This window comes from Cavia porcellus, unplaced genomic scaffold (assembly GCF_034190915.1).
Source record: "Cavia porcellus strain 051 isolate PalLab524CR breed Dunkin Hartley unplaced genomic scaffold, mCavPor4.1 scaffold_5, whole genome shotgun sequence".
Classification (NCBI taxonomy): domain Eukaryota; kingdom Metazoa; phylum Chordata; class Mammalia; order Rodentia; family Caviidae; genus Cavia; species Cavia porcellus.
The window spans coordinates 98,834,723-98,855,005 of record NW_026947488.1 but is presented as its reverse complement, the minus strand read 5'-3'; the positions used below and the strand labels follow the sequence as shown (position 1 = coordinate 98,855,005).

Here is a 20,283-nt window from a genome sequence, read left to right as displayed (position 1 = left end):
TAGTGCACTAGTCTAGCAGTTCAGGGATCTTTAAGATTTTCTCTGTATGAGATGTCATCTGTAAACATGCAGTGTACTGTTTCCTGTCCAGTGTTTATGCCTTCTATTTAGTGTACTGTGTATTGTTCTGCCTGGAACTTCCCTTCATGAGGTGGCAGGAGAGGGCCTTGCTGTTGTAGCCCTGATGTGGGAGGGAGGCCCTTCAGTATGGCCATGTTGTGGTGGGATCTGGGGTCTGCATATGTGCTTGTGCACACGATGCTGGGGCTCTGACCAGGGCCTCACCCATGCTAAGTGCACACTCTCCTCTGAGCTTCCTCCCACCCTGAACTGTGAAATTTTTACAGGTACGGAGGGTGTATTCTCCTGTTTCTATTTTCTCAGTTGTCTCTTAAAAGGTACCTTTCACAATTCCTCAGAACCGAACAATGTAAATTTGTGTAAAAGCTGATTTCATTTGGTGATCAGTCCTTCAGCTGTGACCCTCTTTGGTCTGTCAGCTTTCCACTGACTCTTTGGGACCTGTGTTTTACTCTTGCTACTATGAATGACACCATCATCCTGCAAGTTTTCAGAGTTTGTCAATTTGGCAGCAACTGCAGAATGTTACATTTCTTGATATTATAAATTGTACATATTTGCCATAAGTTTTTTTAAAGAACACAAAGTATAGAGAAGGGCAGTCCAACTGTAGATAATAAGTGTGTGTCTCACACATATATTATTTGGTTAATTTTATGTATATTTTTCTGGTTTTAAGCCTTTGTAAATTTATGTTTTAAAGCTACACATAGACACAGTTATACACACATTTTGTTAAATGGAATTATTTGGTCCATTAATTTTTGGATTCATGTATTTTTTTGTTTGTTTTTTCACTACGTGGTATTGTCTCAGGGCTTTTGTTTGTTATTTGAGATAAGGTCTCACTGTGTAGTTCAGACTGGCTCCTGGGCTCAGTGTGCAGTCAGCTGGCTTCAGCTTGTGGGGATCCTGCCTAATTAGCCCCCTGCCCAGTGCTGAGATTACAGGTGTGTAATCTCACCTATATCACCCAACTATATTAAAGTATTTTAATTACCATACCATTAAATAGTCTTTGAAAATACAGTCTTTAGTTCTTGACATATACATGTATACGTGTGCGTGGGTATGTATATATATATTTTTTTACCATTTTTTAAAATTTTGTTTTTTTGCCATATTGTTTTTTATTCAGGTTAATTATAAAGTTTTACAATTCTAAATTGTTAGATACTCTCTGGTTTGCATGCTGATACGTTCTTAGAGAAAGTGTTTGGAAATGGAATTAATGTTTTATATGGTCTGCTAAGTAACTGTCTAAATATGGTTGTACACTTCACACTCTAATTTGCAGTGTATAATAATTTCTTTTTTCCAGTTCGGATTCTGAAATAATAGGTTATGCTTTGGACACACTATATAATATAATATCTAATGACGAAGAAGAAGAACTTGGTAAGTTTACAATTATTTTACTGTGTTTTATATGTAAGAAGTAGGTTGTGCCAATTGTGGTGATTTTAAAGTGGGGTTTGTTTTTACAAATTTAGAGGGTGTTTTCTTTGTTACTGTTTTAAATCACTAAAGACTTAGGTGTAGTCTTAGAATATTAATTTCAGTGTATTGCTTTGTGTGTGATTTGGAAAATTATGATGAGAATAAGTTTCTTTTATTTATTTAAAATCAATTTAAAATAAGGTCTGCTATGTAGTTGAGGCTGGTTTTGAGTTTGTTATGTAGCCTGTTCTTGCCGTCATCCTTCTGCCTCACCTCCTTAGTGCTGGGATTAGGAGTGTGTGCCACCTCACCTGGCTAGTCCTTTCTTTGTGAGTGATTTCCCCCCTCATTATATAGTATTTAATTTTGCTCTCGTTTTTGTCTCTTTTGGCACTGCTGGGGAATTGAACCCAGGGTCTCATGCATGCTGAACAAATGCTCTACCATTGAGCTGCATCCTGGCCTCTGCACTTGGATTTAATGAAGCTCCATGTATAGTAACCAGTTCTGAGTTGAAAACCCCTTCTTCTTGTTGATGGAAATCAAAAGATTTTATATTTTTCTTATTACCAATCGAGCAGTGTGGAGGTAGAGGACTGTTTTTCCTAATAAATCTTTCAGTTTTTTATATTGACTGTATTAATATTTGAAGAGCAACAGTTTATTGAAGTTATGTTTTTTCCATGTGCATTTTGTGTCTTTGGTGTGAAATAATATGAATTAGCTTGAAATCCATACATTTCTTTAATATGTCACCCTTTTTGTTTGAAAAGACTTCATGATTTAAATATGTGTGTCGTTTATTTCGCTGTTGTTAGTGAGAAAGGCTTAGTTAGAGTCTGTGCTCTCTTCTGTGTCTGCAGAATGGTAGGGAGCTGCATTAGCAGTGTGTGCAGTCAGTCATGTGACCCAGGGCTGCTGGAGAGTGCCCCTCCTACTGGGATTAGACTGCAGACCCTTTTCTACTGTGCTAGAAAAAAGAATGAACATAGCCCTCGATTTTATAGACCTGATACAGACTTGTGTTTCTTTCAAATTCTGAATAGACAAGACATAAACATAAGTGCATGTTGACCTGGCACACATGTGATTAAAAGAAGAGCAGATGTTAACGCCCATATACTGTAAATAGAAGCATGTGAAATGAGGTTGGGTGCAATAGTCACAGTACTTCAACTTCAGATACGCCTTTTGCGGGGAGGATTGAATGCAAGTCCTCACTGAGTTATATCCTTGGGCCTTTTAAAAAAATTATTATTTTGAGACATGGTATTGCTCAGTTGTGCCACGTTGGGTTTGAACTTATGATCTCCTGCCTTAGACTCTCAAGTGCTAAGATTTCAGGCGTGTGCCACACATCTGGTTCTTGGCTCTAGTTTGGAGTGAGCATCCAGAAGTCCTTTGGCTAAAACAGGAAGAATAATTCTTAGGTAAACAGTAATAGAATCACTTTTTCTAGGGACTTTTTCTTGTGAAAATTTATAGATTCTGGGTCCACTTTTTAAAAAGATGTTGAGAAATGTGTCCTTGGCTTCCACTACTGGTGCATTCTCGTCATTGTGTCATCAGAAGGCATGCGTAGCAAATGTGATACCCCCTTAAAGTTCTCCACCTTGGAAGGATTTTGTAGCTCTCTAATTTGGAGATAAGTCTGTCTCATTGTCCCAGAATTGCAGCGTATCTGTGTGTCTCAGAGTCTCTCTGCTGTTTGATTAGAATGAGTGCCCTTTAAGAGATTCTACTGCTTGTTTGACTTTGGCTTTTATGTCTGTACGGTTACATGAAAATAAAACCCTGTTTTCATTACCTGCTTCTCATTTGCTCATTTTTGTCTACTATTCAGGTCATATGAAAGGAAAGCCTGTGTGCACATGTGCACGGTGCTTTAGGTGTGGTTTCTGATAACCTAAAAAGGCATTGTCAGGTCAGGTTTTAGGGGATTTAGTTCACTGAATCAAAATTCTTTAGAAATATTTGATGATTTTATATTGCCATTTTTTTTATGGCTACTAAGTGTACTGCCTAGAACACAAAAAATATTCTAGAGTAACTTTTAATAAAATTAAAGCTTTTTTCTTTTGGTAAGACAGTTTATTCCAAATTATTTTCTTTGTATTTTCTGGAAAAAATTTAGGCCATTATTTAATACTTGCCTTTTTAATTAATATTTGAATATATGTACATATACGTGCATATGTACATATCTCGTCTGAGAACTGGAAGGGATTTCAGTTCATAGAATACTTAATTGATGCTGTCCCTTTAAAATAATGCACGTGCATTAATCTGGTTAACAGTTTTATGTTCATTTATAAACTCACTACTTTCTTTTCTCTGGTGAATTGTTTCCTTTTAACAATTTTTCTTTTCCTCTTAAAGTAACCAAGTTTCATTTTGTTTTACTAATTTTCCTGAGATACCTAACCTTAAGGTAGTAGCTAGGCCTGCTGGCTCTGGGCCTGTAACCCCAGCACTCTGGGAGGCTGAGGCAGGGTCAGAAGTCCGAGCCCAGCAGGTGACCCAGTGATTCAGTGGAACTGGGACAAGTTTTAAAATGACTGGGAAAGTAGCTCAGCATGAAGGTGCTGAGTTCAGTCCCCAGTGATAAGGAAAAAAGAGGCACATACTTAAACATGCTGGACGTGCTTCTATCCAGGCTCTTATTTGTGTTGAGATGGGGCAGGTCCATCCCAAGTGTGAGGCCAGCCCTGCCCTGTCTCAAAACAAGAAACAAACAAACAAACAAAAAAAAAAAACAAAAAAAGGGGAGAAAATATTGTTCTCTATAGTGGGTTTAAAATTATAAATAACAGAGTTGCCTGTACCTAACAAAAAAGCAACACAGAAGCTAAGGTATGTGATAGTTACCTTTTGTGGCATTTTGATCTTCTCTGTGCCTTGATTCTTTTTTTTTTTTTTTTTTTTTAAATTTTATTTAAGGAGAAAAGAAAAAAAAAGCAGGGAAAGGGTACAAGTTATACAGATTTACAGAAAAAAAATGAACAGTAGGAAATCACTAGTTAATGGATTACATATTGTCATCTTAGAAATAATTGTTCAAGTCACAAAATTAAAGCTTGTAAAGTGGACATTCCATCAATGATACTGCAAACAGTTCTGTTCATTGATCCAATAAAACTCTGTGATATCATTTTCTATCTTATACACTTAAATATACATGCAGTTATATAGTTTAGAGCACTTTCTTTTCCTCTCTTTTGTACCATGACTATTACACATTTTGGGTTTCATTGCTCCCACGGTTCTTATTACTTTTTTGGAAGAGAGTAAAACCAAATGTGATATAACAGAACAGAATCAGTCAATTCAAAAGGGTGGACATAATAGATAATGTAAAAACATAATACAAGGTGATCAACAATGGTTACCATAATGCCTCCCGCTATCTCTAATAGAATTGCCTATATCGTTAGTTATAATACAATTGAACAAAACAGTAAAGAATAAAACCGACAAAACCAAAACATTGGAGACATTGTAGGTCTTCAAAAGTAGATAAAAGTCAACAAAAATGGGCGTCATAATGAATCTCATTATCTTCACAGCTGATGCCTAAACTTTCGAACCTGATACTATCCAGCAAAACAGAATAGGGGAACATCAGTTAAAAACCAGATGGTGAGAGTAATACAGAGCTTTAAATCAAGGTAATGAAAAGTCAAAGTGGGTTACTATAATATATCCTGCTATTTTTTTCCTTTAATTAAAAGGATAAAGATAAAAAAGTAAATAATGGAGTGGAGACTGAGATAAAAGAGGGCATAACAATGAAACAGCGCAGATCAAAACATAACCATTTAAGCAGAATAGTGTTTCACCACCAGATAATCCTAACCTAAAAGTAGTTACCATATTGTCTCTTTCTTTGAAATCCTTGAGTACAACTTCGTATACTGTAGCATTAAGTATATCAAAACAATGTAAAACCATTCAAGAGAATGACAGCATTACAGAGTATTTAGAATCGACTAACAGAAAATGAACAATGGTTTCTGTATAATCTCCTTGTCTTTACAAGGTTTTTGCTTATACTATCGTACATAATAAAATCCAGTAAGATACAACCTATTTAGACCATTGGAGACAGAAGGACAAAAGCTAGATGAGACTTCAAAACAAGATGATACTAAATCAGTATTACCTATTAAGATGTCATTTTCTCCAAAATAGCTGTTCCTATCATCCAATCTTCTCTGTCTCATTTCTGTTGAGCTCTTTTTCTGTCAGTAGCTGTCAGTTTGTCTTCTTCATTTTGTTCTCTGCTCCATTTGTTGTGGCCTCTCTGCCATTATTTCTGGATTCTTTGTATTTTTCTTTTTTTAGAATATCCTGCAATACTCTCTGTAGAGTTGAATTGGTGGTTGCAAATTCCCCCAGTTCCTCTTTATCCTGGAAGCACCTTGTTTTTCCATCAATTTCCAGGGACAGTTGTGCAGGATATCTCAATCTTGGCTGGAGATTATTATCTTTCAAAGCTTGAATTATTTCCCCCCACGCTCTTCGTGATTTGATGGTTTGTGCCGAGAAATCTGCTGTAATTCTGATGGGTGTTCCCTTGTAAGTGGTCTGTTTCTTGTCTCTGACAGCTTTTAATATTCTGTTCTTATATTGAATTTCTGGAATTTTTATTATTATATGCCTGGGTGTTGCTCTGTTTGGGTTGTAGGTAGCTGGGGTCCTGTATGCCTCATACATCTGAGTATCTTTACCTTTTGCTAAATTAGGAAAATTCTCCTGGATTATTTCTGTGAGTAGCTTTTGTAGTTCACTTGTTTGCGTCCCTACTTCTTCTTTTATGTTCTTAATCCTTAAGTTATGGATCCTCTTATCATCTTCTTGTCTTTGTATTATTGCTGTTTGTTTCTTTGTTATTTTTAAGAAGTTTTTCATTTCATTCTCCCATATTACAAGTCTGCCCTCCAGTTCAGATAGTCTGTCCTTAGTTTCTTTCAAGCTGTTATGCCAGTCTTCTATAGACTTCTTAGTATCTTGGTAGTCCCTTTGAACCTGTTTCACGTATTCTATGCTTTCTCTGTTTTCTCCATCAAACAATTCTCCCCTTTTTTTCTGTTCTTCCATTCCACCGCCTGTTTTTTCTTGGGTGGTACTTAGCATTTCTCTAACTATTCTGCATACTTCTAGCTTCAGGTCGTTGATAACTTCATTCCTGAATTGGTCTATGAGGCTCTCTATATGGTGCCTTATGTATATTGGTGCGGTGTCTGCTATTGCCTGTTTCTCAGAATTGGGGGCCGAGGAGCCTTTCTTGTTGCTGCCTCTTCCCATGCTGCCTCTTCTTCTCTGTTCCTTATATATGCAAGCTTATATAAGAGGCCCAGCTTCTCTCCCAGTCAGCCACAGCCTGATCGAATTGCGCCAGTTAGGTGTTCCCGCTCACTGCTGCGCACCAGGGAGTTATGGACCAGGCAGCCTACGCGTCTCCCCTCCCGGCCACCGTCAGGCTCTGGGATCTGGGTTGGGACAGCCTACCAGGTCCGCCAGCAGCGTCACGCAGGCCAGGCACTTTTCATCAATCTTGCCCGAGAGGGGGATGTGTGGCTGGAGTTGCCACCGCGCCCTGCTCCCGCAGGACTGCTCGGACCCAGAAAGTCCTCCGCTGGAGTCAAACTGTGGTAGAGTGTCAGCTTCTCTCACTCACCTCACCACAAGTCAGTGCACGCCTCCCTGCCGTTCGCAGATTGCCGTTCTCAGAGCTTCTGCGCGTCTCTCTCCTTGCCGAGCCACTGTAGAGGCAGCCAGCCGCTGCGCGGCGGGAAACCCAAATCGCGGCTTACAATGGCGCGGGGTCCAGCCTCCACACCGAGGCTTTTCTGTTCCTGTTTTAGCACCAGGAATGCATTCCAAGTTGGTTTCTCTCAGCCCAGTTCGTTCCTGAGTCAGCGGAGCATATCTCCACCTGCTTATGTCTCCTTAGTCCGCACCATTCCTGGCTTCTGAGCTGAGTCTTTCAGAGAGCCTCCGGTAGTGGCTGTTATCTGTCCGCCATGTTCTCCCGGAAGTTCCTGTGCCTTGATTCTTGTCCAACCTTTTCTCTCTGGGTAGTACGGATTTATAATTGTTTCTGTTACTGGTTTGTCATTTTTGAGTAGAGATTTATAATTTGCAGAAACATCAGGCTGTGGTAGTGCATGCCTGTAATTCCAGCACTCAGCAGGCTGAGGCAAGGAGGATCACCATGAGTTCAAGGCCAACCTGAACTGCAAAGTGAGACCCTGTCTGAAATAAGAATCCAAAAAGAAAAAATCTTGCAGAGTCCTTTGTATCTGTTATTTTCCTTAATCCTGACTGCAGCCCAGGAGGTAGGTGTTAACTTTGTTCTTTTCTAAAGATGAGGAAGTCCCAGAGCTTGTTACATGGGTTATCCAGGTAGCAGGACTTTGAAGATTCCGTAGATGCCTGAGTAAATAAAATGTGGCCAATTTCACATTATGTTTATTCTCCTGATTAGATTCTTACCATGCAAGCCATGTAATGAATTCTAAAAGATTCAGTGATCATTTAAAAATATAGGTGTACTACTGCGTATAATCCCAGCACTCAGGAGGTTGAGACAGGCAGATGGCCACAAGAGCAAAACCAGCATGTACTCCGTGGTGAATTCAAGGCCAGCCTGATTTATTTAATGAGACCTTGTCTCCAAAAACCAAAAACTATCTATCTATCTATCTATGTATCTTTATCTGTTTAATTGACCACAGTGTAAAAAATAACCTGATACTCCCTCAGAGTTAGGCCTACTTTTATTAGAACATGTCCTTTTTATTTAAAAAAAAGTTTTAGTATTACATGGATGTGTAGTACACAGTGATTGTTTTCATTGTGAAGAGTTGGTACATGTACATAACACACTGTAATTCTTTTTATTTTCTTTTAAGATGCCATTTTTTAAATCAGTTTTTTTCTCTGTAATGTGGGTTGTGAAGTTGGTACGGAGTTATGAAGAAAGCTTCAGAGAGCTTTTAAAATATTATTTACCTTTCTGGAGAAAGTACAATTTGAGCCCAATGTGATGGCTCACACCTATAATCTCAGCACCAGGAGGCTGAGGCAGGAGGATCATTGGGAATTCAAGACCAGCCTGGGCTACAAAGTGAACCCAAGTCCAGCCTGAACTGCGCAGACAGAGCCTGTCTCAAAAAGACAAAAAGAAAATAGTATAACTATAAATATATTTTAATAACTGAATCTGTATGTGTTTAGTCAAAAGCCAGTATTGGAAATAGGCCTGAAATGTGTCCAGATGTATATAAGGCCTTCAAAATAAGTACTTGTTCATTTTATGTTTCTGCTTCAGGTTTATGTTTATTGGTAACAAAAGGCCATTTTGGTTTTTATTTGTTCATTCTCCTTATGATAAAGCATCATTTACTTATGCAGGTTCTCATAACTGTATATAACATAAGCCTGAGACTAAAAGTGGACTCAGCTCTGAGGATTGTAATAGGAGTGTCTGGGGCGTGGATGGTTTTCCTTATATCTTGGCTCATATGTCTAATGGAGAAACTTTCTTGTAACAGTAGTGCTGGTTTATAAGTGTTAATATAATTAATATGATAGTTGTGTGGTTTGGGTTTAATTTACCACTGCAGCAAAAGCTTTGGTTAGGCCAGGTTTTTAGCTCAGTGGCTTAAGCGCCTGCCTGGCAAGCATGAGGCCGTGAGTTTGATCCCTGGTTTAAAAAAAAAAAAGCTTTGGTTACTTTAGAGCTCTGGAAGTCTGCCTGGCGGCTGTGTGTTTTGCTGACACTTTTTAATGGATAATGTTAAAGCAGAAGGAACCATTGATTGTTGGGATTGTTCCCCCGCTAGTTCAGTTTTGTATCCGGTAAGCCACACCACATAGTGATAAGAGTCAAAGGTGTTCCCCCCACTGCTTGCTGCACGGGTAGGAGCAGTGCATTGAACTGCACCCCTTCGGGTGCAGTCAGAGAGGCCGCAATCAGCAAATGGACTGCAGTGTCTGCCCTTGGGGCCCATGGCATGGACCCTAGCATGCTGAGCATCAGCTTGGCTTAACCTTGTGTTTGTGTGTGTGTGTGTGTGTGTGTGTGTGTGTGTGTGTGTGTGTGTCCCGGACTAGCCTTTGCTCAGTGCTGGTGACAGCAGGCCACAGCACCCTGCATTTTGAAAGTACTCACCAAGGCTTATGCCCACAGGTTAATCATTTGCAGTTAACTGCAGAGAACTATTTCAGCATGTGCAGAATCATCTCTAGAATGACTACATCATTGATACTTTTTTCTTTCTTTCTTTCTTTTTTTCTTTCTTTCTTTCTTTCTTTCTTTCACTCAAAGAGAGGGTCTTGCTGTGTAGTTCAGACTGGCCTGGGACTGGCCCAAGCTGGCCTCAAGCTCCTGAGTGGAAGGGATCTCCTGCCTCAGCCTTGCAAGTAGCTGGGCCAGTAAGCACCACCATGACTTCGGAACACAGATGTCTCCTATGTCACGTGTGTTCCCTGTGGGCCATGTGGCTGTCTGTCTTCGTTATCTGCTTTCACATAGAGGATGTTACTAGACTCTGCCTAGATGTTTGTTCCTGGTGTGGTTACCACATAGTACAACCCATCAGGCTTTGGATTGACTTTAGAAAGCGACCTGTTATCCCACCAAATCTTGAAATTTTAATGGCTGCCGGGTGTTTACCCCATGGGGAATTAGGACTCCCCTTTAAAGCTGATTCTGCAGAAGAATGTTTTCCCAAGGTCTTGTCAGCTCTCGCATTTCTGGAGCTTGTCTGTCTTTTTATAATCTCCCTTCAACATCACCCTTCCATCAGCTTGCAGCTCAGACGGGGACAGCATTTCTTGCTCTTCACCTACTATTTTTCTAACTCCAACCATAGATTCCCCTTTGAGCTTTGGAAGTGACAGCTTGCCAAGCAGGTTTTTACTTGAGCTTGGTGTGAGTGATCAGGACTCAGGACAAAGGCTGTTAGGAGCTCCCTGAGGGCCATAGGAAGCGCTTCGTGTGGTCACAGTGCAGAGCTGTCCTTTTCCTGTTCCAGTTGTCTCTCAGGGTCAGGGCTCCTAACGATAAGCAGGCTTTTAGCACCAGCCTCTGCAGCCTTCGTTTAATGCCCTCCGGTCAGCCAGTGGTCAAGAACTTTACAGTTGCTTTTCCTTGTTTCCAGCCTTTTATTGCTTCCTCACCGGTTTTTTCTTTTTTAAGTAGAAATAGTAACTGTTTCCCTAACAATACTTCTGAAGCCACCACTGATGTTTAAAACAACTCTGCCAATTGTGGTGTCACACAGCGTAATCCTCGCTAGCACTTGGGAGGCTGAGGCAGGGGAGCCCCAGGAATTTGAGGCTAGCCTTGACTACATAGTGAGTTCAAGGTTAGCCTGTATTACATAGCAAGACCTTGTCTCAGAAAGAAAGCCTTACAGGATAAAGGGTTCATAGTTTCTTTCTTTTTTTTTTTTTTTTTTTTTTTTTTTGTGGTACTGGGGGTTGAACTCATGACCTTGGGCTTGCCAGACAGGCACTTGCCACTGAGCTAAATCCCTGGCCCTGATTAATAGTTTCTTAATGTTAAAGTTAGATTTGTTTTTTTACCGTGACTCCAGAGGTTTCCCCTCCTGCACCTGATTCACACAGTGCCACCTCACAGCTTTACAAATGCTTTTATATACACTCAAAGGTGCATCTTACTTGAAAATTCCTTCCCCTTTTGCAGCTGATACAGAGAACCTGCACAGGTGCCCAGTCTGATTGGTTTTGGTGTGGCATAATGTGTGGAGCCAGCCCCACCACTCCCCAGACAGTACCTCCTCCAGAGTTTATGACTCGGCCCTCTTCTTTGCAGCCCCATCCAGTCACAGATTGACTTTTTGCCACTGAATTAGTTTGCATTCTTGTGGAATTTTTTTGTAAGTTAGATCATATATTATGCTCTGAGAAAGAGTCTAGCTTCTTTGACTCAGTGTAATTTTATGAATTTCATCTATGTTGTCTCTCGGTGGTTTGTTCATTCCTCTTTCCTGCTAGATGACATTCTATGGTGTGGATATGTAACAGGTTTCAAATCCATTCAGTTGTTAGGGATCTGTGTTATTTCTAGGTTTTGGCTATTAGAGTTTGACTAGGTTCGTTTTATCAAATTTCTTCTTTTGTAACTTAGGCTCTTGCTATCCTGTGTAACAGGTCATGTGTGGATATATGCTTTCATTTCTCAAGAGTAAATGTCTAGGAATAGAACGGATCAGTAATACAGCAGGTTTATGTTTATCTTAGTTGCTGAACCATTTTTATTTTTTAATTTTTAAATTTTTTGCTAAGCCATTTAAATTTATTTTTTTATTTTTTTGGTTCCAGGGATCAAACTCATGACCTCACACTTGCCAGGCAGGCGCTTACCCCACTGAGCTAGATCCCTGGCCCTGCAGGCCATTTTTAAAGCAGCTGTAATATTTACATTCGTACCCATGTTGTGTGAGTTCCAGTTCTTTCAGATACACTCTAACAATTGGCGTGATGTGTTATTTTTTAAATTTTAGCTGTTCTATTAGCTAGAAATAGAATTAGAAATTTTGTATATTGGCCTTTTATCCTGTAATTTTGCTTAGTTCACGTAACTAATTCTAATGACCTTTTCTGTAATGCTGTAGGATATCCCGCAGACATGTCCCTGATGGACAGAGACAGTGTCCCTTTTTTCTCACTGTTCTCCCTTGCCTTTTCTGTCTTCCCTGCAGAACTGAAACTGCCTCCTTCCTCCGCTTAGGGGAAACGTTGAGTCCTTCGCCACTAGTTATAAAGCCAGCTGTGAGTCTTTTGTCGGTGCCCTCTGTCACCAAGTGCTGTGACTTTATCTTTCACGAGGTGACCACTCTGCTGTGTGTCCCGTCTCATCTTCTCCGCTGGCATCTGTGCTGTGTTCCCACTGGTAATGGTGTAAGGTGTCACCAACTCACATGTTTGGAAGCAAGGCTGAGGTTCTTCCTGTGCCCGGCCTCCCACTTGCTTGGCGACCAGAGTTCCCGACTCATTGGGCGACCCCTGGGACTCTTCCTTCCTCCTCTTCCCACACCTCATGGTGCAGGGTGTTGGCAAGTCTTGTTCTCTGTTTTTTTTTTTTTCTCAGAAGAATGTAACTTTGAAATGTTCTCTGTTTTAATAAGAGCCCCAACCCCAGTAAGCCGCCTCCACCTTGCCTCTCCTGCTGCCTGCTGACCCCGTGCCTTTCTGTCCTTGCCTTGACAACCCATGCTCAGCATATGAGTGCCTTCGTTCTTTAAAACTACTTTCTGTCTGTGAAGATAATTTTTTAGACGTAATTTTATTAGCACATGAATGGATAGTTTAAGGCTCAGAAGCAGTAAGTTCTTTACTTTGTTTCAGAGAAGTGTTTCTGAATGTTTCTGAAAGATCAGCCTGCCCTACCTGGTGTTTGCTCAGTTTTTGGTGTCTTCCTTTCCCTTTTTCTGCTACCAGTGATTAGATGCAATCACCACTGTCAGTGCTGATTGCTGGCTTTTTCAGGCACCTGCTGGATTTCCCCTGGGTTTACATTATTTCAATGTTAAGACCTCACATTTGAATGGAGCTGTCTGCAACACCACACCCTTGCATCCCCGCTCCCTGGCTCAGTCACCCTGGAGCAGACTGAGATGGGATCTGGGGCCCAAAGCCCTGAGGTCGATCTGCTGCCCCTGGCCTGGGAGGAACAGGCATGGGTGTCTCTGCCAGCTTTGAGTGGCTGCTCTGGTGAGCACAAGCCTTAGGGGGCGCTGACTTTGGGCATTGTTTCTTCCATTTGTAGTGATCCTTCATGTTGTTGGCAGACCATACAGTAAATAGAGACTCTGAGGGTTCAGGACAAAGATGAAATCTTGTGAAAGTTAAATGGGAAATTCAAAGTTAGATGATGAATTTGGTGGCCACTTTTATAGGGTATATGTGAGAAAGACACTGGAGAATCTTCAGATAATTGGTTTAATTTTGTAATTATTTAATAGTAACAGTCAGCAAGGACTGTATCTGTCTAACAGCATTTTGGGACAGAAGATGGGAGATACGGTTTATGTACAACAAGATCTGCACTGCCTGGAGTGTGGTGCACATCTATAATTACAGCACTTGGGAGGCTGAAACGGGAGGATTGTTGCGAGATTGAGGCCAGTCGGGGCTGCATAGTGAGTTCAAGACCATTCTAAACTACATAGCAAGACCCTACCTCAAAGAAAAAAAAAAAAAATCTGTGCTTTGAAGTTGTGTATCTTCTGAGTTTGGGCAAAATATACAATAGTGTAACAATTGCCACATTCAAGGTAGAATATTTCTGTCACCCAGATGGTTCCCTTGTCCTCATAGAAGCTTAATCTTAGTGTTTTGTTTTTTTTTTTAAATGTGTTACATGTCCTTGGATATCATCTTTAAATACTCAGAGAATAAAACGTGGAATGACTTTGAAGGTTATTTGAGCGATAGGGCATTCTGTCATAGTTGTGATCGTGCTTATCCAACCGTACTACTCCAGTGTGAAATTGTTCAAATACCAGGAGAATGATCATTTCTGCTTAACTCCAATAAAAAGGTGCTTTAAAACAACATGACATCATGTTGAAGTACTTTATTTTTGAATGTTACAGAAGAAAATTCCACAAGACAGAGTGAGGATTTGGGAAGCCAGTTTACAGAAATTTTCATTAAGCAGCAAGAAAATGTCACTCTGCTGTTGTCTTTATTGGAGGTAAATACAGAAACTTTTGTCGCTTAATGAGCTTTTTTTGGATGCCTTTTAGGGTGTTATTGGAGAAGCAGCATGTATGTGGTATGATCCAAAAACACGGAGAATATTTAAATTTCTAAACCTTTAGTACAGTAAGAAGCACATCATAATTAGCCCTCTCCAGAATACTCTCCCTTGCTTCAAGCTCACTGACTACCTCAGTCTTGCTGCTGTCCAACTTGGTTCCAAGGTCGTCCGTCTTCTGGGTCTTCATTGGTGCTGTTGTGGCTGCCTTTGGGATGACCTGAATCAATTAGCAGTGCTGACTTTCGTGGTCATTTTGCATTTGGGAAAGAGCCAGAGATAGCATGGCGCCTGATCTGGTGAATAAGGGAATGAGCACACCATTATGTCTGATGAGTGTCCTTCCAGGGGATCAATCGTGTCCATAGCAGCATTCCCCACAGTTTCTCACAAGTGAGGACACAGAAAAAAGGGCGCCAGGGCCACTTCCGACAGTGGCAAGAGCGATGAGATAGATAAGTGTTTAACACAAGAGAGGCACTTGAAGATAGGCTAATGGCAACTCGTCTTTTACTACAATGAAATTTTTATTTAAAAATTCAGTGTATTTCACTCATCCTTTGAATACACCTATAAAAGTAGTGAAATTTGTGGTATCATACTTCTGCATACATACATTAGGCCCATATACATGTTTCAAGAAATAGAAACTGCTAAACTACTATCTATATCTTATCTCTGTTTTGCAAAATGCTGTTACATCCCATCACTAATATTTTAGTTTAATTTTATTATTTTTGCTGCTTTTTATTTCTAAAATTAGTTTTTAAAAGTTTGTTGTTTCTAGTTCCTGATACCACTTAGTTGAAAGAATGTTTTTCTTCAAAATGTGCATTATAAATATTAAATATTTTCAATTCTTATATTGTAGGAGTTTGATTTCCATGTTCGCTGGCCCAGTGTGAAGCTTCTGACTTCTCTCTTAAAACAACTAGGTCCTCAGGTGCAACAAATTATTTTAGTTAGTCCCATGGGTAAGTGATTTAGCTTCTTTTTATAATTTTGGTTTAAAAATAAGAGCCATTTCCTAGACAAAGTGACCAAAGCTGTGCTCTAATAAACTGTCACTTGCATCAGTATATTTTGTGGCCCACCGGTATTTTTCTCATGCTTGTCTCCTCTAGGTGTTTCAAGACTGATGGACTTACTAGCAGACTCCAGGGAAGTCATACGTAATGACGTAAGTTACGTGGGGAGCTCCAAGGATGTGCAGCCTTTTTCTCGTTTGTAGATAGAATCAGTGTTGACTCATTAGAAGTTAGATATGGACAGCTGGGCCATGCTCAGACGTTTAGGTTACATCTACAAGGCCACACTGTTCTTTGGTTTTCTGCCCATCCAGTATTTGAGCTAGAGAAGCCATTTTGCTATTGAAAGCTTTTACTCCTAGTCAGGTAGATGATGCATGCCTGCAGTCCCATTGCTTTGGGAGGCTGGGGCAGGAAGACCACAAGTAGAGGCTAGCCTGGCGCGTGAGTGATTTAGCAAGACTGTCTTGACACATGCAGACGGGCCAGAGAGATGGCCCAGTGAGAAGGCCCTGGCCTCGGTCCTTGGCATGTTAGAAACAAACCCTGCTTCCACGGTTGAGGCTTCCTGAGCACTCCTCTAAAAGGCTGTGTCCTCACAGAGCCGTGTTTGCACAATTCCCTTTCCTTTCTCGTGAGTAGGAGAAACCTTCCTGGACTCCAAACATCTCTGTGGCTTTGCCAAGCAGTGCCACAAAGTATTTCCAAGAATTTCCTTTGGTAAGCTAAGAGCTTGATTTGCTCTAAGAGTCATGTTTCATTCTTAATTATTTTAATATTTGCATATAGGTTTGAATATTTTTTATTATTACTTTCTTGGATGCTGGGGGCCTAACCCACATCCTTGTAGGGAGGCAGGTGCCCCACCACTGAGCTAAGCCCCTGGCCCGAAGTTTTGAGTATTTCATGTTTATGTGGTATACCATACTGTGTTGGTTAACCTGATTCTTCTGTTGCTACCTACAGCTTGGGCTGGGAGTGTGGCTCAGTCCAGTCTAGCATGCTGGGAACCCAGGGTTCAGTCCCTAGCACCACAGAAAAACCAAAACTGTATTTGTTAGATGGAGATAGCATGTGGAAAAAACCTTCCTAAACTCTGGAGCTAGAGCAGCAATGGCTAACTTCTAGAGCTCTCAGTGGTACAAACAGCCTGTGTGGCACACGTGTCATAGGTGTGGCACCACTGAGTTAAAGGGTCCTGTGTAGTCAGTTCAGTCTCCCTGTGTACAGGGAGAAGCCCCAGGCTGCAGAACTTGGTGGCTGGTGCTTGGCAGTTGATCTCATTCATGTGCTTAGATGAGCCCCTCTCTGCAGTTCTAATGGAAGTCATTTCACTGCCTTTAGCGTTTAACTGCTTAGTGCCAAAACAAAAACAAAAGTATTACCTTCCGCTTCATGTAGAGAATTTCTTTTTTTTTTTAACTTTATTTTGAAAGTGTGCAACAGAACAAGACAGAATAAAGCCAATTAAGATCGTACAGTGAAATTGGTACAGAACTTCACAGCAGGTTACCAGGATAACAGTAATAGGTATCACAGTATATTTTGTTATCTTTATAATAGTTGTTCTTTCAATCACGTATATCAAATTGAGATGAAATATAGAACACTATAGAACTTATCAAAACAGAATATTGAATAGAGCAGTACCATTAATCAGAAAAGAGCAAAACAGTAATAAAAATATTTGCCTTCAAAGAGATGGTAGAAGGAAATCCCCCTTATTTGCTATGGTCAACCTCCCAGGAGATGCTCAGATTTCTGGTTCCCATTTGCAAATGGTGGGGGGGGGGGTAGGGGAAGTGGGATATTTGACTCTAGGCCATGCATCAGTAGGTTCACTATTGCTTAGTAGGGAGGCAGGCTGGTTGTTTGGTTTCACAGCGCCCTAAGTTCCAACATGATGTGGATCTCAGGAGCTGCTGCTGGTTCTCCCCCTGGAGGGGCCGCAGTCTACCAGACCACCACCACTTACCGGGGAGGGGAGGTGCTTGCTTGGCTTCCCAGAGCCCTAGGTTCCAACATGGCGCGGATCTCAGAAGCTGCTGCTGGTTCTCCCCCTGGAAGGGCTGCAGTCTGCCTCACTTACCCGAGAACTTCTTAAATGATAGATCTAGCATGCAATATTGTAGATGCTAAAGTTATATAGTAAATACAGCACATGAGAAACACTTTTTTTGGTGGTGGTGATACTAGGAATTTAGCCCAGGGCCTTCATGCTGAGCTACACCCCCAGCCCATTTTTATATTTTACTTTGAGTCATTGTCTCACTAATTCACTCAGACTTGTGATCCTCCTGCCTCAGCCTCTCAGAGTGCTGGGGTTATAGACATGCGCCACCACATGTAGCTATTTTTTATTCTTTAATATTACAAGAATTGCCTTTGTGGGAGGTATTGGTTTAGGGGCTCATTGTGTAATTGAGGTTGGCCTTGAACTTGCTTGTAGCCCAGGCCAGCCTGGAATTTGCAGTCTTTCTGCATTAGCCTCCTGAGTGCTGGGATTATAGGCATGCACTACCATACCTGGCCAGAATTGTCTTACTGTGAGCATCCATCTATCAAGACTTTTGAGTACCTTGCCTTGATTAATACCATTATCATTTATTTTACTTTTCAAGTATAGAATTGATGCCTTTGTGCTGGGAACCAAACTCAGGGTCTAATCTATGAGGCAAGCATTCTGCCACTGTGCTGCCCCTCTGATCCCACCCGTATATTATGTCTGTGATTACGTTATCTACATTTTCCTTTAACTCTCTTTTTGTTCTGAATCTTTTTTCCCTCGGTTTTTGAGACAGATAAAATGATTGTCTATGTATGTTGGTGCTCATTATTTTTATGAGTAGGAATTTTGTTGTAATATCTAGATGTTTGTTTTACATGTCTTACAGTCATATTTTCTGTGGTTTCAGTGAATTTTTCAAGAGGATGGGGAAAAGAAACTAATATATATGTAGAATCCAGAATACAGGAGGTTCTGTGGAATTCAGTCTCCCTCTAGGTCTTTGTTTAAGAACATGACAAAGTGCTGTTGTGCCTGTTTTGCGCACACGTGCACTGAGAGGCAGTGTTTCTGCTGTTTGCACTTACACAGCTGTGAACTGTGCGGGGAGGCTTCAGAGCCACTTTGCCAGTCTCTGAGCTGCCCTCTGCTGTCTCCTCTCACCAGTGTCACAGTTGAGCTAGGTGGTGGTGTGTCGGGCGACACTGCCTCTGCCCCAGCCCCGGGGGTGCAGACTTGACAGGCAAGCGGGAGCAGTGCAGCTCAGGGCTCAGCTGAGGGCTCAGCATCCTGAGGGCACCCCTTCCTTCGATGCAACCCCCGGCTACAAGCTGGCTGTAGGGACCTTTAAACCGACGGCTCACTGTTGTTCCTCAGAAGTGTTGTCTGTGCTTATTCCATAAGATCCTTGCTGGCTCTTTAACCATCATGGATACTTAGGGCTCATCAGTACTTTTGTTTTTACTAAAATAGGAGAAGTGGTTAATAAGCAGAAAAATGACTTTTCTAGAATGACAAAGAAGTAGCAAAGTAAACCAAACCCAGTTTAGCCAAAACCCAGAAAACTGTTTTCTGGTAGAGGCAAATAGGCCTGGGAACTGTTGCACACTGGTCATCATGTCTAGCAGGTGTGAGTTTTCATCTTTCGTTTGTCTTTTGCCTTGGAATCAAATTTTGGAAATGAGGGCCAAATGTTTATGAGGACTCTGACTTCGCTGTTGGAACATGGCTACACTCTGCATGTCGAGCGGTGGGTCCAGGGCGTCCTGCAGAGGGTTTCATCCAGCTCCACTCAGTGGGCACAGCGAGTGCCATTTGGTGATAGAGGACTGTGAGGAAATTGCTGTTACATCCAGTGGTGAAGGATAACAGAATTGGGAATTGTGGATGTGGTATCCAGGCAAGGCACTGTGCCGTGGAGGTTTATAACCTTGAAGAAGCCAATTACTCCTATATCCTGTTTTCCTATCCGTACAGGAGTGGAGCTTAGGAAATTCTAAACTTCTGTGGGTTTTGTATTAATTTTAAGATGTCTTGTAAATGTCATACCCCACTGGACATGTTTTTCTTCTCTCCTAGGGCGTCTTACTACTACAGGCACTGACAAGAAGCAACGGTGCAATTCAGAAAATAGTTGCCTTTGAGAATGCTTTTGAGAGACTGCTGGACATTATCACTGAGGAGGGGAGCAGCGACGGAGGTAGAGTGCGAGGAGACTGCTTGTACGCTCAGCACCATTGGCCCGGGTACACGTGGAGGGTGAAGCAGGTGCAGGCTTTCTCTCTGTGGTGGAAGGACTGATATCCTCTTCCTTTCCCTCTGATGTCCGTTAGGCATCTGGAGGTAGAGGTAGGCTGGCGTCTCTCTTCACTTCTGGAAGACGCTAGCTCTGCTGCCCAGTACTGCTGTGCTATGTTCTGCCTGCCTGTAGCAGGGGAGAAGGCCCGGTCATGTTCTGGATTGGCGGTAGAGGCTGAGTTGACACAGAGTCACGTGGTGAGTGTGACAGGAAAAGGCCGGACATTCCCTCTGGAGAGCAGCAGTCATGAGTTCCTGCCTGTCTGAAGAGAACTCTGGTGAGGAGAAGTCTGGAGAGCGTCCTTCAGGATGCACAGCAGTGCTGCTGCTTGGCTAGGGTGACTGTGGGGCACCACGCCCCAGCCACCTTGGTGCAAAGGTAGCAGAAGATGGCAGCATTTCACAGGGCCCAGGCTTTTCCAGGAAGGTTTTGTGAATCAAGGAACTTGGCAGATTGTCTGTAGTCTGGGCACAATGTAGATCCATATAATCTAAGCTAGGCAGGCAAGAAAGTAAGAAAGGAATTTTTTAAAAGAGAAAAAGGCATTTGATGGATGGGTTGAAAGTCTCAGGAAAGCCTCTGAACAAATTAGAGGAGGTGCTTTAGCCAGAAAGATAGGAGGTTTGGTAAAAGG

The 20,283-nt window shown here is 41.5% G+C and overlaps 1 protein-coding gene across 3 annotated transcripts in view; it reads left to right on the top strand.

The window, feature by feature from the left end:
* Positions 1-20,283, top strand: part of Uso1 (USO1 vesicle transport factor) — an 81,895-nt gene that overhangs the window by 23,492 nt on the left and 38,120 nt on the right. For 2 of the 3 annotated variants that reach the window (XM_003469380.5, XM_013151910.3), the window contains exons 4-8: positions 1,403-1,479; positions 14,154-14,254; positions 15,189-15,291; positions 15,442-15,497; positions 19,430-19,550. In XM_003469380.5, the coding sequence (XP_003469428.2) occupies positions 1,403-1,479; positions 14,154-14,254; positions 15,189-15,291; positions 15,442-15,497; positions 19,430-19,550 (458 nt within the window). The remainder of the gene's footprint in view (positions 1-1,402; positions 1,480-14,153; positions 14,255-15,188; positions 15,292-15,441; positions 15,498-19,429; positions 19,551-20,283) is intronic. The other variant, XM_063249403.1, reaches the window with a different exon arrangement.